This window comes from Protopterus annectens, chromosome 8.part1, assembly GCF_019279795.1.
Source record: "Protopterus annectens isolate FY-2018-M chromosome 8.part1, PAN1.0, whole genome shotgun sequence".
NCBI classification, from domain to species: Eukaryota; Metazoa; Chordata; order Ceratodontiformes; family Protopteridae; genus Protopterus; species Protopterus annectens.
Window position 1 is genome coordinate 358,138,363 of NC_056742.1, and position 17,686 is coordinate 358,156,048.

At 41.1% G+C, this 17,686-nt stretch overlaps 1 protein-coding gene across 1 annotated transcript in view; it reads left to right on the forward strand.

Annotated features, from left to right (window-relative positions):
• The window catches only part of LOC122810357 (putative sodium-coupled neutral amino acid transporter 8), a 572,913-nt gene that overhangs the window by 230,156 nt on the left and 325,071 nt on the right, over window positions 1-17,686 (forward strand). Inside the window, exon 3 of the mRNA XM_044081938.1 lies at window positions 151-307. Within this exon, the coding sequence (XP_043937873.1) occupies window positions 151-307 (157 nt within the window). The remainder of the gene's footprint in view (window positions 1-150; window positions 308-17,686) is intronic.

The window sequence follows — 17,686 nt, forward strand, 5'->3', positions numbered from 1 at the left end:
CACAACCACCATACATTTTATAGTACAGCAAATTAATTCCTTTATGCCTCCATTTTACTTGTGACCTGCTCTGTCACATCTGAATAGGACTTTTAAAGAAGGCTCCAAACATTTACAGTATTTATAATGGGCACTTTGTTTACTTTGCAGTGTGTGATTACTTCTACATGAATGAAGCAATGACTGATGGAAATGGCATCCCAAAGCATTGGTATACCGATCACAAGTTTGGATTATTTGTCATTTGTGCAGTCATCTTATTGCCACTGTCTGTTCCAAAAGAAATAGCATTGCAGAAATATACCAGGTACAGTATCACAAGTGCTTGGCTTATCATTGTCTACTAATTAGTTTAGCCATGATGTTTAGCACATGTCATGATGAATGGAATGTTTACTTTTCCTGCACTTGCATTTTGTTTGTTGTACTCCCTTTAACTTCAGTGTAACAAAGGATGGCTTATTTTGTAAATGTCAGGATATAATAGCCTATTTTTTTCCTAAATAAAGAAATACATTTCAATGACTGTAATATCACAGTTCAGTTTTATTTACCACAGTTCAGAAAATATTTTCACTGCATGTGCAACAAGAGTTCTTTCATATCTTATTCAAGCTATAGCATGTTTTTGCATTCTTCCAGTTAAAACCCATAGCTCGTTATGACATCCAAACATTTTGGTCTGTCTTCCTTAGCTAAATGAATCACCAATTAATTATAAGCAGTATTAGAAAGTGCAAGGTGTATTTAACAAACTAATACTAAGACTGTTAATTTCAGATATAGCAGAGAAATTAACCTCTGATTTTCCCTTTATTATTCATATTTTCGTATCTGCATTCATATTTTTATAACTGAGAGCCCTACATGTTATTGAGGGGCATAGTGTAGAATGTCCTGAAGGAAGAATGAAAAGTGCATTATCTATGTGCAATTAAAGTAAGCTGTATACTGGAGATATTGCTAATTATTTGCTACTAATTATGAACATTTGAAAACTTTCTATATGTACTTAATATTTCTATAACAAGGTGACTTACAAACTATTAAACGGCATCAAATGAAACCCTTTGATGTTGAAGGAAACTGTCATTGATATTTACACTCCAAGATGCACATCTTGAGATATATTCAGGGTTATTAATATGACCCGCGGTAGTGGTGCTGCAGTAGCGTTGTTGCCTCACAGCAAGATGTTGTCACGTTCATTTCTCAGCTAGAGCGTCTTCTGTGTGGAGGCATGCATGAATGGGTGTGCCTTCGTTGAAGGTTGTGCGTCAGGGCTGGTAACTCGGCACGTAAAAATCCACTACCAGACATTAGCGGACCGGAGTTCCGCTGTGGCGACCCCTAACTGGGTTAAGCCGAAAGACACAACATACAAATAAACATAACTCTTCATATTTGTGTAAATATCTTGGTAAGCTTTGTCATATGAAAGCTTATATCTGGCTAACTAAAGTAAGTTAACAAAATGCATCAGAGTTGTACAGTTTCCACTATATAACAATTTGTGAAACATTTGAGAAAATATTATTTTGGGCTTCTATGCATTGAGGTAAAGACTGTCACATTAATGACTATTATCAATGCAAAGAACACTGTTTACTGATAAACATTGATCTTTGCACCATTTTAATAGCTTTTATTTTTCCCAGAATACTTACATTTATTTATGAGATCCATTATGATCCTCTCCATGGCTTTGCAGATAAGGCTTGTCAAGCTAATGGGGCGGTAATTTCAGGGTCGGTGGAGCGCCGCCTTTGTGGAGTGGGACCACAGTCGCTGTGTGCCATTCCCTGGGTATGATCCGAGGCGAGACTAAGATTAAACAGCTGTCCTAACTGTGGATTTAATTCCTCGTTGAGTTCATGGAGCACACAGCCGGGGACACCATCAGGTCCCATGGATGCTGTGTTCTTTGCCTTGGTGAGAGCAGTTCTCACCTGGGCGTTAGAGATGTTTGGGGGCTACAATCATTTGGTATAGATATCTCTCCTTTAGGGGAGGGGAGAAGTTTGCACTGAACCTGTCAGCCAGTATGTTGGCAATGTCTGTAGGATCAGTAATCTTCACATCATTATGAACTAATTCTGAGCATATCTGGGAGTTTCCTCCTAGGTTTCTGACATAGCTAAAGAATGCCTTATGGTTGTCTTTAGAGTCCTTAGCTATTTTTCTCTCAAAATTAGCTTTGGATGATTTTATGAGAGCTCTCAGCTTTTTACTTATAGTGATCAGCGGTGTCTTACCTTTTAAGGATTTTGCTCTATCTTGTAGTAGCTTTCTCCTTTTGTTGTAGAGTTTGTTTATGGCTGGGGTCCACCAAACTGGACGCTTGCCTTTGGTACAAAGAGTCTTTGTTTTGCTTGGGATTGCCTGATCCATGCAGCCCTGCAGGTGCTGGTAGAAGGCATTTGTCAGTGATTCTGCGGTTTGAGTAATGTTAACCGCTGGCTCAGGGGCCTTAAAGGAGACCACACTAGTCTTTAGGAGTGTGAAGTCGGCTTTCGAGAAATTCTTTACTGTGGTCTTTTCATTTCGGTGGGGCGGGATGAGGACCTCCAGCGAGATTAGTTTGTGATCAGATCTCACCAGTGAGGGGTATACTTCTGGCACTGAACATTGTGCTCCCATGTTTGTGATGATGAGATCAAGTATGTTCTCTCCTCTTGTGGGGATGGTGACTAGTTGTTCCATGGCATTTGAGTTTATGAATTCCAGGAACTTTTGGGCTAGAGTGTTTGGGCTTGAGTAGTGTTCCCAGTCTATATTTGGGTAGTTGAAGTCACCTAGTATGATGGTGGTTGGAGATACATTTATCCCCTCAATGTTTTCAGGAAGGCCATATGAGATTCCTGAGTTTGCGAGGGTGGCCTGTAACATGCTACAATTTGCAGAGCAGTCTTGCCTATGGTTAACTGCACCTGGATGGTTTCCGATGCATCGTGCGATGCCACCAATCTTGAGGTGTGGGTGTCCTTGATGAATATGGATACCCCTCCTCCTTTCTTCTTGGTGTTGTCCGGGTTTTGGGGCGGGCATGATATGAGGTAAAACCTGATAGTGCTGGGGTGCTCTCAGGAGCCTTGAACCAGGTTTCTGTCACAGCACAGACATCGATGTTCTCCATACTGAGAAGGGCCTCGAGTGCGTGCATCTTGAGGTTGAGAGTGTAACAAAGGATGGCTTATTTTGTAAATGTCAGGATATAATAGCCTATTTTTTTCCTGAATAAAGAAATACATTTCAATGACTGTAATAACACAGTTCGGTTTTATTTACCACATTTCAGAAAATATTTTCACTGCATGTGCAACAAGAGTTCTTTCATATCTTATTCAAGCTATAGCATGTTTTTGCATTCTTCCAGTTAAAACCCATAGCTCCTTATGACATCCAAACATTTTGGTCTGTCTTCCTTAGCTTAAATAATGTCATTGTATAATAGGGCTTCGCCTTTGTGACCAAATCACAACGACTGTTGGTAAATCCAGCATTAACCACACCCAGCCATGGGTTATTACTATAGTATTAATTTCTACTTCTGAGTTAAGTGACTTGTGATTTGCTGTTCACTGCTATAACTTTCATCATTCCTGCTACCTTTCGTGCTTGTTTTTTTTTTTTTCATTTGAGCAGTCGTACTGGTTTTCTTTCTCCTATAGTTTAAAGAATGTATAATCTGAGCTTTTTCATCTTGTCCAAGCATACAAAATCAAATAACCTTTTCATCCTTGTCATGAAATTGTTTTGCATTTGCAGTATATCAGTTTTTCACAGTTTTCACTAATATCATTGCAAATTCCAGAAAATTATGACAGACTGACACTAATCAGAAGAAAATTATGGTAAAGGGTTCTTAAAGGCTGCTATTCGTAATAGATATTTAAGGAATTACACACCCTTTTGGGATCTATTTGTGGGCACTTTAACTTCCTTTTTGATCTATGTTTAATCTCTCTAAAATTTCTAAGCTAGAACTTTTTAGTCATAAGCTGGTATGTATTCCATGCGCGGTATGGCATCATATAAAGATAGACCCCAGGATTGAATAAAACCCATGAATAAAACCCATGTCAGCATAGTGTAGAGCCTACACACAATGTTACCATGTCTGTATACGTGGTTCCTCCTCAACAGCATGCCATGCATATTAATTCTGGTGTGCTGCCAAAGGAGAGCTGAGGAACATGGTTATTGGATCAGTGCAAGGGGTATAGTGCTAACCATATCCACAAATGAGTAAGACACTCCCTGTACTGTACAATTGTTTCATTACAATGTTCTTTTTTAAATAAAACATATGTTTGTGCAGTGCCAAGGCACCTACCAGACATCTAAAAATAGAAACTGGATGCATTTAATTATTTATTTAAATGTAATGTTTAAGTGTAGCTGAGCAGGTTTGCATGGGGCAGTGCTCAGCAGTGCTTATAGGTAGTTCAGAGGTATATGTAAAAGTATAGCAGAGTTCTACATATCCATGTAGCTAAATGAGTAGAGTTATGGCCTCACGTGCAGTAATTTCAGGGTCTGAATACATGGAAGGGAAAGTGAACATTAATTTTTGATAAAGAAATTATGCCAATTATTTCAAATGATGGCCCACTGCTCTCAGCTCAGCACTGCTAAGACCTACTAAGCAGTGCATAAACACAATAACTGCTGAAATTGTTTATGCACCACTTGGCTGGTTTGCACACTGTTAAGCACTGCTAAGCATATGGTTCTGCAAGTTTTCGTGATGCTTGTCTGAGCTGCACTGGTTTGCTCAGTGCTAAGTGATGCAGTGCTTTTTTAAGTGCTGCCCAATAATGTTTAAGGGTGGGAAAACAGGCTATATTAAGGCCAATAGGTATGAATATGGCATAATCTGTTGGAGTTCTGTCTCTGAAGGATACTATGGTAGGTGTTTGTGCTTTCGTGCACAGCTTTGGGGCATTCTGGAGTCCAGGGTCATGGTTGGACTCATTGTAAAAAAACATGATGACTGGCTGCTGCAGGGAGGTTTCCAGGCCTCAGAGTGTAAGGCGATGAAAGGGGGATCTCTTGGACACTTGGGTCCAAGAAGCTCAGGCAGGGAATGCCCCACAAGTATATAAGTAACTTTACCTCTGTTTCACCTATATCTAATCTGAATGTCTGCTAAACTGGTATGCATAATGGTATACTTCTCTACCAGCAGAGGAGAGAGCTCGCAATATTGAGGCTCACGCAAGGCACTTGGCCAGATTGCGCCTTGAGTACGGATGTATTATGCTAATTGTACTGAAATAAGCAAGAAATAGGATAGCATTAACTGCAATACAGTATATAAATTAAAGTGTTTAATGCAATAAATGTGGATTTATAGCTGTACTGCAATAACTGAATACTGCCAACTATAGTGCAATAAGCAGGAAAGAGTAAAGCATTAAGTGCAAGAAAGTACGTACAATAAAGTTTGTAGTTCAATAACTGTGGAATTAGAGCTGTATTGCAAGACCTGAATAATGACAACTGTTGTGCATTAACAACTCAAAACACTGACAGTAACTGCATTCATGTATATACAATAAAGTCTGTTGTGTAGTAAGTGTAGAATTAGAGCTGTTTTGCAAGAAATTAATTATGACAGCTGTTCTGCAATAACACACAAACCAATACCAGTACCAATACCAATAACAAAGTTAAATTGTGAACATCAGGATTGTCTTGTTTTAACCACACTGAACTAAAGCTGCATGCATTTAGGCTGTGAGGCAACATACTGCACTGAAGTATAAGACTGTAATAGCTGTAGACTGCAAATATACTGGCTGCCATATGTATTGTTTAACACATATAGTACCGTTCAAGGCTGATTCTAGGCCAATATTGTTCACATAATGCTCTGTCATCCACAAACAGTAGGTAAGCAAGGTATATGGGTGAGGTAGCCCACCTGTGATCTGATATTGTTTGTTGCCTTCACAGATATATCAACCCAATAACAATAAATTGTGTTCACCTGCAGTCTATATAGTAATGTGTAGATTCCCTAATATCTATGTCATGCTAGTAGTCCATGCATGTGTATTCTGCTGTCACTGCAGTCTAATATAAAACTGTAGTACTAATAACAGGTCATATTTTGGTTCCAGATGAGCTCTAGGCAAATATCAGTCAGTCAGCAATTGGCAGTGACTCAGTAGCTCAGTTTGTTAGATGCTCTGTCTGTAGTACATTTTTCCACACACAGACCAGGGTTCAAATCCAGTGCTCTCTAGCACTAAATATTACAGTATCAGTCACATAATGTTTACAGATTCTCTATTTCCACAGGAGCTACAGGTAAATGAGTGAGGTAGCCCATATTATTAGTAAATAATTGTGTGTTTAGATGTCACAGACAGTTAAAATCATTTGCAAGACTGTGAAAATAAAGCATAAAATAAAGGAGATAAATACTTATTTTTATTATTATTATTGTACATTTGTTGACCGGATTTGTCTGACTGGGCTACAAATCTCCATTTTCAGTGGAGGCCCAAGGAGAAAAGCTCCAACAGAAAATAGAAATTTTACATATTAAATACATATAGAAATACATTCATTAATATAATAATAATAAAATAAAATGACATAAATAAAATGTGTAATCATGGTATGGCTGTATGCATGGGGTGCCTGTTAAAAATTTGCTGCAGTCAATTCATACACTCCATGCAGATGTCCTCTCCAGTCAATGCTATTGAGTTCTATCCCCATGCCTGCCAAGCAAGGCATGATAGTCTTTTAGTTTCTCTACTGTACACATACTGTACACATACATGTAGTGTCATGCTGTCACATAATGTAATTATTAGTGCATAACCTCTCTGTCACATGAATACCATCAACGTGATTATCTAAATAGCAAAGTATCACTACATCAGCTCATAGCACACCTTCATAGTTATATAGGTCCACCTGATGTGCAAGTGTTCTGTGTAGTTGTGTACCCACTGTTGTCACTGCTTGGCCGATACTGTCTCATGCAAATAGCTTGAGAGGTATGTACATTCTACAGCACCCATATGGGACATGTACACATAAAGAAAGGACAGAGCTGTAGAGTAGATGGTATTACTTTTGTCAAGTAAATAGCCTATAATGGTACTAATGGAGTGCTTTTCTCTCTCTCCCCACCCCTTATTTTCATTTATTTATTATTGTAATTCATTGGGTATGGCTTAATATTAACATATGTTGTTACATTAAACTGCATTTGGGGCATGTTTTTTATTATTATGTATTATATTAGTTGCATATTAACATATCTGGTTGAATTACCCATTTTGTTGGCCTTATACCATAACTGTTACTGGCATGCTGTTAATATCTGACTGTTCTGTTATTTATTTTTGTGTTTCACATAATATACATTGATATGTACTTGGGTTATTTCCACTGTTCTGGCATGCTGTTATTACTAACAATGTTTTGTTTGTAACTAACCTATACCTGTTACTATACCTCCATCACCACAGCACATCAAGGTGGGCCAGTTCCTGGTGATCCGTCTACCTTCCTTCAACTGGCCATGAACTGCTTCTTGGCATGTCTGGGTCCCAGGCCAGTGTTGCCCCCTCTGCTGCCTCTGCACCATTTGTGGCATTGGGTGGAGCCATCTCAGGGGAGAGGGCCTAGCTTCCCCTTGGGAGCAGTGGTGGAGGGGCTGCTGTCACCCAAAGACAACTGCTGGTCAAGGTACTCAGGATAGTTCAGTGGACTTATGAACCATACCTGTACCAGATTGAGGGCACAATGGCTAACCTGGTAGGGCATGCTGGTCCTGGCACCCAGCCTCCAGCACAGCTACCTTCAGAGCAGTAAAGCAGCAGTGTCAACTGTTCCATATGTGGGGACATGACTCATGCTGCTGCTGTCTGGAGGCACATGTCTTCGATTCAACAACACTCTCCCCATCCAAGGTGTTTACCCCCTCATGTGTCACATACCTCCCCTGTCTGCTGTCTTGCCTGTCTGCTATTACATCCTTTGCTACCCAGCTTACCTCCCCACATGTACCTATGTCCCTTCCCCAACATTCCACTCTCTCCTTAATAATAATAATAAAAAAAAAATAACACCTGTCCCACAAAAAAATATCGCCCCATACATAGCTGTCCATTTGGCACGTGTCCACTGGACAAAACTAATTTGGTCCAATTAGCTTGACATGGCTGCCACAGTTACACATACACATTTATGTTGTCCTCACCCTTCTCTCTAGGATTTGAACATTCAAATTTATGTACAAAATCTGTCAAAATGCACAGCTGTTGCTGTACAAGAAATGGATAGCTATGGTTCTCTCCTGCACCCTTCCTGCACATCCCTACCTGTTTTATTACTATGATTTCCCCCTGCTTGCCCCTATTTCACCAGTGTCCTATCAACCCCCTTTTTATTTTCTTTATAATTTTTAGGATGTATTTGCATGGAGTGGCATGGTGCGATGCACTGTGCTGCTTCACTTAGCTCAGCTTAAATGAGGTTAATGCGCTTAAAAGAGCTTTAATGCCTATATGGGTCTATTCTGTTGTTATTCACATGTACAAAGTAAACAGCTTTGCCAGTTCTTGAACCTGGGCCCCTCTCAACTATAGCACAGTGCATTAACCCATCATACTTACACAGGTTTTAGGTTCAACAGCTGTTTCCAGCAATACATACTGATTGCTACTTACAATCATTAAGCATGTAATTAAAATAAAAAAGTAATTGGAAAAATAGGAGTGCAGCTTGGACCATGGTGCAATAATACACCAGTGGACAGCCAAAGACATTATAATGGATGTAAGTGAAGACTGTGATATCAGGTATATATGCCCTATTATCAGCAATTTGTGGTAAGACACCTGCTAAGGCAGCAATGACAAAGTACATGTTTAACTGGGACCCTGGTGCAGAAATACAACTATATAAAGCCACACATACGCACTCATGGATGTGGAAATGTTTCTCACAGCCTGTATATGTGCACATATATCTTGCAAATATAAATGTTTTTGCAGTGTCTCAGTAGCTCAGTCTGTTAAATGCCTTGCATGCAGTACATTTTGTCACACACAGTACAGGGTTCGAATCCAGTGTTGTGTTGCACTTCAGTTACATTATTGTGAAGACAGCAAGTATTGACTGTGTCTTGCAGTCATAACACCCACAGGTTACTGCTACATAATTAACTGCCACCCAGTTTTGCAAGACAAAGGCCTGCAGGCAGAGACACAATGCACAGCCTAACTATATGTTGCCTACTACCCTGTAATTCACACTGTTGCAATACCTTAAGCACATCCACTGATTGGACTGTATAGAATACCCTTACCCTGGCTCTGTCGTAATGACAAGCCTGACATGGCTGCTACAGTTACACGTACAGCTTGCTATCCACCAGAGTGTTCACACTCCCCCCATGTGTAGCTGCTGCAGCCTGTGGCATACACAGCTGTATGTAAAGGTAGCTGCTACAGACCTACCATACCTACCAACCCCCTAGAACAAGGGATCCGGACACAGCCATACTTAATTGGGGGGGAGGTCCAGAGATAGGGATACATGTAACAGTGTGCCCCTACAAAGATAGTAGGTTGATTGAATAACAGCTACTGCATTAGCATGCATATTCAGATGGGTATGAAATGTGACACTCACATCTCTCGTCCCTTACTGACCTCAACCCACAATGTTTGCCAGTTAACTGCCAGATGGCTACAATGTCATGGAACACTGACCAAACATGAGGCAAAACTGTGGACATAATTCATAAATCTCAACAATGGACGGTATTTGTACCTACCCTCTGCAATGCTGTAATCTCCACACCTCAGTAATGACAAAAGCACTCAACTCTGCTTGTTAATAAGGAGAAATTAATTGTAGGCACTAAACAGCCTATAATTGCAAAGTACATTGCAAAGGTAAGGGAAAACAGCTCTTGTACTTTACAAAAAAGCACCTAAACAGGCATGTCCAAGGGTCAGCTTCCAGTGATTTCTCCTGTCCACCTGGTGAATCTGGGCATACTGGGGCAATGCAGCAACTGCCTCATGTACAGAGATAACCCTCTCCTCCTATCCTCCTACCATCCAACACTACAACCTGCGAGAGATGCACTTACATAGCCACACTGGAAGCAAAGCTCTCTTCAGGCAAGAATGTGCTAGACAGTCAAGAGGAAAAGGTTAACACCTGCACTACACCTCAAGCAACACATAGCCCTTCAAAACCCACGCCATCAACACCCACACATACCAACACTAAACCCACATATGCAAAGGCCCTTAACATTAAACTGCCCAAGCAACAAGGACTTCCGAAGCTGAAATGCAAACAAACACCAGTCACAACCAAAGTGACACATAGCTCACAAAACCAGTGTGCCACCCAACAACATTCTCTAAGGCAAGGCAACCTACCCAACACTTTAGTCATAGGTGGCTCTATAGTCAGGCACACTGATGTCCCACTCACCAGGTTGAACAAGGAGAAAATTACAGTCAGCTGCCTGTTGGGTGCCAGGATCTGCCACATAATGCATGCACTCAAGTCACTCCACAACAAGGACAAATATGACTCTGTCGTTGTCCATGCTGGAGTGAATGACTTGAGATGTACCCACATGGACTACATGAAAAGAGACATGAAAGAGCTCTCGGATCATGTGGCTCAGGCAGGTATGACCCTAGCCCTGAGTAGCATCCTGCCTTTGCCCAGAATGATACCACAGTATAAGGACAAAATGATTGACTTCAACAATTGGCTAAGCTTCTGGTGTCATTCAAAGGGGATCCAGTATCTGTCTGCCTGGGACAACATGACTGACAAACCACAGTGCTTTGCCGGAGATGGTCTGCACATGTTGCCCCTGAGATTCAGGTTACTGGCTAAAGCTCTTGCCAACCCACCCCTATAGTGCCTTTTTTAGGCAAGGTTCAAAGGAGAAAACCACCACTGTAATAGATACAAGCATGAAAAATCTGAAGGTAATGCTACTCAATGCTAGAAGTCTAAACCTCAAAATGCACTCTCTCGAGGCACTCCTAAAAGTGGAGAACATTGATATCTGTGCAGTAACTGAGATCTGGTTCAAGGCTCCAGACAGCACCCCTGCAGCACCAGGCTACAACTCTTACCACACTTTTCGGACACCAAACCAAGACCAAAACACTAAAGGTGGAGGAGTGTCCATATTCACCAAGGATATTCACACCTCCAGGCTAGTTGCCCAACAGAAAGCATCTGAAATTCTCCAGGTGCAACTAACACTTGGTAAGACTGCAATCCAGATTGTAGCTTGCTACAGATCTCCTACCATGCCCCCAAGATTCTCACTACACCTTTCTAAACATACTGGAAAATATTTAGATACAACCAAACACATTTCAACTACCCTGCCATTAACTGGGAAAACTACTCGGATACCAGCACCTTTTCCCAATGGTTCTTGGAATTCATAAATTCCAATGCCCTGAATCAACTAATCCATTATCACACCAGGGGCTTCACTTTCCAAGACCTGGTCATTACCAACATGGGAGATAGATGCTCTACACCAGTGGTCACCCCCTCATTGGTCAGGTCTGACCATAAGCTAATCACCCTTGACATCCACATCCCACCCCCACCCCCAATAAGGAAACCTCTGTAAAAAACTTCTCCAAAGCCAACTTCATGCTATTCACATCAGAAGTGACAAACGTCATGACACCCATGCAGATGGGAGCTGAAAGTTTGGCTGCTGAATCCTACCCTATGGCACTGTATGAGCACATCCACTCGTGCATGAATTGTGCCATCCCAAATAGAACCAAGATGCTCTCCTCCAAAAAAAAGGAAGCCAATCTGGTGGTCCCCTGCCATAAACAACCTATACAACAGAAGGAAAAAACTGTTGCAGAAAAGCAGAAAATCCCAGGATGTAAAAAACTCCCTTACCAGCCTCAGTAAGAAGCTGAGATCCCTCATAAAATCCTCCAAAGCTAGTTATGAAAATAAAACTGATAAAGTTTCCAAAGACGGCCACAAGGCATTCTATTATTATGTCAAGAATCTAAATGGCAATGCTCAGATCTGCTCTGAGCTACAACAGAATGGCATTAAATATACTGATCCTAAGGATATTGCCAATATCCTGGCAGATCGATTTAGTGCCAACTTCTCCCCCCTCTCACCCCCTAAAGGGCCCATCTCAATACCAAAATATTGCAAAATTCCAGTAATCACAGCCACACAGGTAGAAACTGCACTATCCAAAGCTAAGAATACAGCATCCATGGGACCAGATGACATCCCAGGCTGTGTACTACATGAACTAAAAAATGAACTGGTACCTCACCTAAGTGTCATGTTTAATCATAGCCTCACCTCAGGCTTTGTGCCCACTGAGTGGCACACAGCTACAGTTATCCCACTCCACAAGGGGGGATCCACCTTGGATCCCAGGAACTACCGTCCCGTCAGTCTGACGAGCCTGATCTGCAAGGGCATGGAACGCATTATCATGGAACTTATAAACAAAGACATTGGCAACCTTCAAACACTGGACCCCACCAAGTTTGGGTTCGTGAAGGGCCAATTTTGTCTCCTGAACCTGACTGACTTCTTCAGATCAGTCTCCAGAGCTGTGGACAAGGGAAAGGCTGTCAACACAGCCTATCTGGACCTCGCCAAGGCCTGTGACACCATCCCCCACTCTGGAATCATAGATAAACTTACTAAGCTGGGCATAAATCTGTATATCACATGATGGGTTGCCAACTGGCTTACTGACAGAACCCAGATTGTAAAGGTAGCTGACTCCAAATCCAGCAACAGACAAGTGAAAAGTGGAGTACCTCAGGGTTCAGTCCTGGGACCGCTCTTGTTTGGCATCTACTTCTCTGAAGTACAGGCCAACACTAAGGGACTCTGGTTAACAAAGTTCACAGATGACTGCAAACTGGGAGTCATTATCGAATCCCCAAATGATGTGGATATTATACAAAAGAGCTTTACAGAAACAGATGCTTGGTGCCAGAGCCATGGGCTCAAGCTTAATGCCAAGAAATGTATAGCTATCTTCTTTGGGAAAAACCATGTACCCATGAATTACCACATAGGTGGCAGTGCACTAAACACTGAAAGTGTGATGAGAGACTTAGGGACACAGGTGGACAATGGTCTCACCTTCGATAACCACATCGCCACAACAGTCAGGAAATCCTTCTGTGTGGCACACCTCATCACTAAGGGCTTTTCATCAAGAAAAAAGTAGGTCATTGTCCCACTGTACTCATCCCTCATTAGACCCATTATAGAGTACAACACCCAGTTTGGTATGTACCTCACAAGATATCTGCAACAGCTAGAAAGGCCACAGAAATACCTCACTAAAAGAATCACAGGCCTAAAGCAGATGCCCTATGCTGACTGCCTTAAAAAACTCCAGCTATACTCTGTGGCATATCATCTACTCAGAGGCAATCTCTGCTTAATATACAAGGCCATGTCAAACCCTGAGCTGTTAGCCATGCTCCACTTAAAGAAATACCAATCCCTCAGAGCCACACGTTCCAGGGATCTAAACCTTGTCATCACAATGAACAAAACATGCTGGAGGGATAGGTTCCTGACCCAGAGACTCCCCATATTCTGGAATAGACTGCCGATACATGTCAAGCAGAGCACCTCCTTGGCCGTCTTCAAAAGGAACCTTGACAATTGGATGGGAGATAGGAAATTCACCCTGGGGATCATGTCAGTCACCCTAATAGACAGGTGTCCAGGAAAGTAAATACTGTGGGAAGAAATATCCAGGGAATTGTTATGGCTAGGCTTATATAGGCCCTATGGCTAATAGCCTAGTACCAACCTATGAACCTATAATGTCCATCTCAAACAGTAAAAAAGAGACCAAGGCCTACAGGAAGGCCTTATATATTACACTGTGGTGGTATGTCATTGGGTAATGATAGTGCAGTTCAGCTGTTCTGGCTGCAATTAGCAATTCTGAGCCACAGATTGGTGCAGAGGCAATTACCTGTTAATAGGCATAGAGTTCTCCATATAATGAGATGCAGATGGGAAGATGGATGTATGGGGAATACAGATTACAGCAGTAGGCTTGTCTTAGATCTATGGTATTGAGATGTCATTGATACTCTGCTGTCCTACACCTACAGGCATGCATCTGAGCTGTCCCTGCTTTCAATCACATCTCCCTGCCAATCCCTGCTATAATGGTCACCTGTTGTAGGAAAGATAGTGGATTACACATAATACATAGTGACAGTAACTAAGGGTGTACACTCCTGTAACATCAAACAATGTACTGTATTTCACTTTGTCTCATTCTGTGAATGTCACATAAATATTTATAACATTGTAAAAGTGTCCTTGAATGTCCCTGATGTACTCTGCCCAAGTCCCTGTTTCATTGACATTTGTCCCTGTTTGGTTGAGAGCCATGCTTAACATTCCTGTCAACTTCCTACAGCAAGAATTCAGGACAAAGCCATAATTAATGGGGGCCAAAGGCCCAAACTCAGAAACAGAGTATAAATATAGCCCGCACAAAGTAAGAACATGAGTAGACCAACAGATATTACTGTAACGTAACTGTTTTCTGAGGGGTATGACATGTGAAAGTCAGATTCTGACTTTATTTCTGTACATCAACCACCCATGCTTGGCCAGCCATTTTTCAGACATCCATAAATTTGCGTGGAAAAGACCACATGTATGAGGCAAACATCTTGACATTCTGCAAACATCTGTATAGCTGAAAGGTATGATGCCTGCAGGCAACATATACTACAGCAGGTGCGTATTGCTTTCTGTCATTGTGGCACACTGGTGTTGCTGGACTGTCCCCATATAGTTGTTGCAATAGCACACTGCTCTTTGTCTGACAGTGGCCATATGACATATTAGTGGGAATATGCCCATAGGGGACACACCACAGTAGACTGCAGTGATAGGTGTTGGGAGATACAGCAAAATCTGTTACAGCACACAGGGACATAAGCTAGTTTTCCTCATATCTTGGTGATAACCACACTTGTAGTGTGTTTACAGACTGTGGGGTATGATGTGTGAGGGAGCAGTGGATAGTGCAAGCCATAATGTGCATGCAGGATCTGTTCATAGTGGACGTCCACATGTATGGTCCTGTAATGTGCTTCCCTCTTGTTGTCTTTCAGGAACTATGTGCTGCAGGAGACATCCACCATTCACAACTGCAGAGAATGACATTATACTGGATGGCCTCAGACACCACCATCACATCTTGCTTTCCCGGGCTCATCACAATCGTGAACAGTGGGCAGCATTGTGGGCAGACCTTGTGCAGGTTGTTAAGCAGATTGGCCAGCAGGGCAGAACCTATGAGCAGGTCTGACACTGGGCCACAAATATGGTGAATGCTGCATGGCAAAGAGCAGCTGCTGTTGCCAGGGATCGTGCTGCCACTGGTGGAGGGCCTGCGATGTAACAACCACTCCAGGTCACAGAGGAATTCCTGGTGAACCTAGGATCAACCAACAGCTTCCAGGCATCCATCACATCATACATCCTGGAGGTGGGTGCCACAGCATCCACTGAAGAAGAGTGTCCATGTGAGTTGACTGTGTTCACCAGTGTATTACTGTATCAGTCATTGTGGCAGGCTGTACATACCAGTGCATGGGTGTCAGGTCTATCTGCAAGGAGGATGTTGGATGTTGCACACAGTTGTGCACACATACTCAGAATGTCAGCAATATAGCCATTATCACAGTAGCTACTGTACACATGGATATATGCACATATTACCTTGTAGCACGGCAACATGTGGTGGTGCTGACAATACCTCTCTGTCATCTCTTCATAGGTCCATTAGGAGTTGCCCAAGCCCGGGGTCCTGTGTCTGGTAAGTATGATACTGTTGTTTTACGGTTCATATATATATATATACATATATATATATATATATATATATATATATATATATATATATATATATACCCTTTGAAAGTTAAGGGATGCCATATTGCCCTATGTGCAAATGTGTTTAACCAGGATAGAATATTTGTATGTTCCATTATGGAACAATTCACTACAGGTCATAGACTGGGTAATCACAGGTGTGTACTTGAACGAATGTTGACACATTTGCACGTATAGTTATGAGTGACTAGGCAGCCTGGTATACATGAGGCAATTGCTCCAAGATGCCTGTGCAAACACAAAAGGGAGATGGTACATACCTGAGGTACAGACACTAGTAGTGGGATATTCTCAAGATAGATGTACTGGGTTCTATGTGTATTTCTCTCACGTATATTGACATAGGGCATACCCTACAGGTATATTGTACTGGCAACTTTAACTGGATGTAGTTGAAGTGCATGGTATGAAGACCTTGACTTGTATTTTGTATGTTGTGAGGTTGTATGTTGTGTATGGGGGTGGAGATGAGAAGATGTGAGACTGGTACTGCAGGTGTGGATCTCATCTGTATGACTCTGTATGGATTACCATACATAATAGTGTAGGTAGTGATGTACTGCTTTTCTCTTGGTTTTCACAGGTGACCATGGGGGTTGGAGTCTGTCCCCCTCACAACCTGATGTCAATGTCTCATTGGACTCTGACGATGGTGGCAATAATAAGGTACAGGTGGGGTTGTCAGGGAATGAATCTGTACATGAAGCAAAGGGCTTCAGGCACGCTGGTCCAACACAGTGAAAATATACACATAAACTAGTAGAATATGTTTAATAAAGCGCTTTTCGTCGCCTTCCTTAAGGCAACTTCATCAGATTACAAATTACATTCAACAAGCCCAATTAAATAGCATTTCAATAACAAGCAGGATCATCATGTGGTCAAGTTTAAGCAAATCACTTTTCCCAAAAAAATTCAAAAGTTCTATAAAAGTGTTAATATATCATCTAAAATAACATTATATATTATGTTAACTTGTAAAGGTCATCTCTAAACACATCTACTTGCACCTATGTGCAAAGTATAAGTAATGCATGTATTTAAAAAAATATATATATACAAACTATTAAAAAGTAAAAAACACCATGTAAAACATACAATAAATTCATTATTGTAACACTTGGCATAATACTAAACTCAACTAGTGTGGGTGATACTTTCCATAAATGCAGTCAGCAAAAAAGTGGAAACAAAGCTACAAGTTATCTTTTTAGGCTCCTTAGTTTTAAAAGGCATTTAATATTACAATGATCATTTAGCCCTGGTTCACAAAAAGCATTAGTTTTTATTTGCCATGAAAGTTCAAACTCCTCAAGTAACAAGTTAAAAGGCCCACCCCGAATGTTATATTGGATTTGGTCAATAGCTTTAAAAGTAAAGTTATGAGTAGGATACATCAACTTATGTCTAGCAAGAGCGTTGTCACCCTTATTAGTATTCATGGCATAGATATGTTCATATATTCTATCTCTGAGCCTACGCTCAGTTTTCCCTATGTAGAATGCTTTACAAAGGGAACAAAAGGCAACATAAATCACCATTTTTGAATTGCAATTTAAATTGTGTTTCATATAAAATTTCTTGCCACTAATATTAAATGTATAACCTAAATTAATGTGTTTACACATATTACAACATCCACAACTAGTCATACCTACCAATCTATGTATATTATTGTGATTTTGAACTTCTAATATATTTTTTAAGT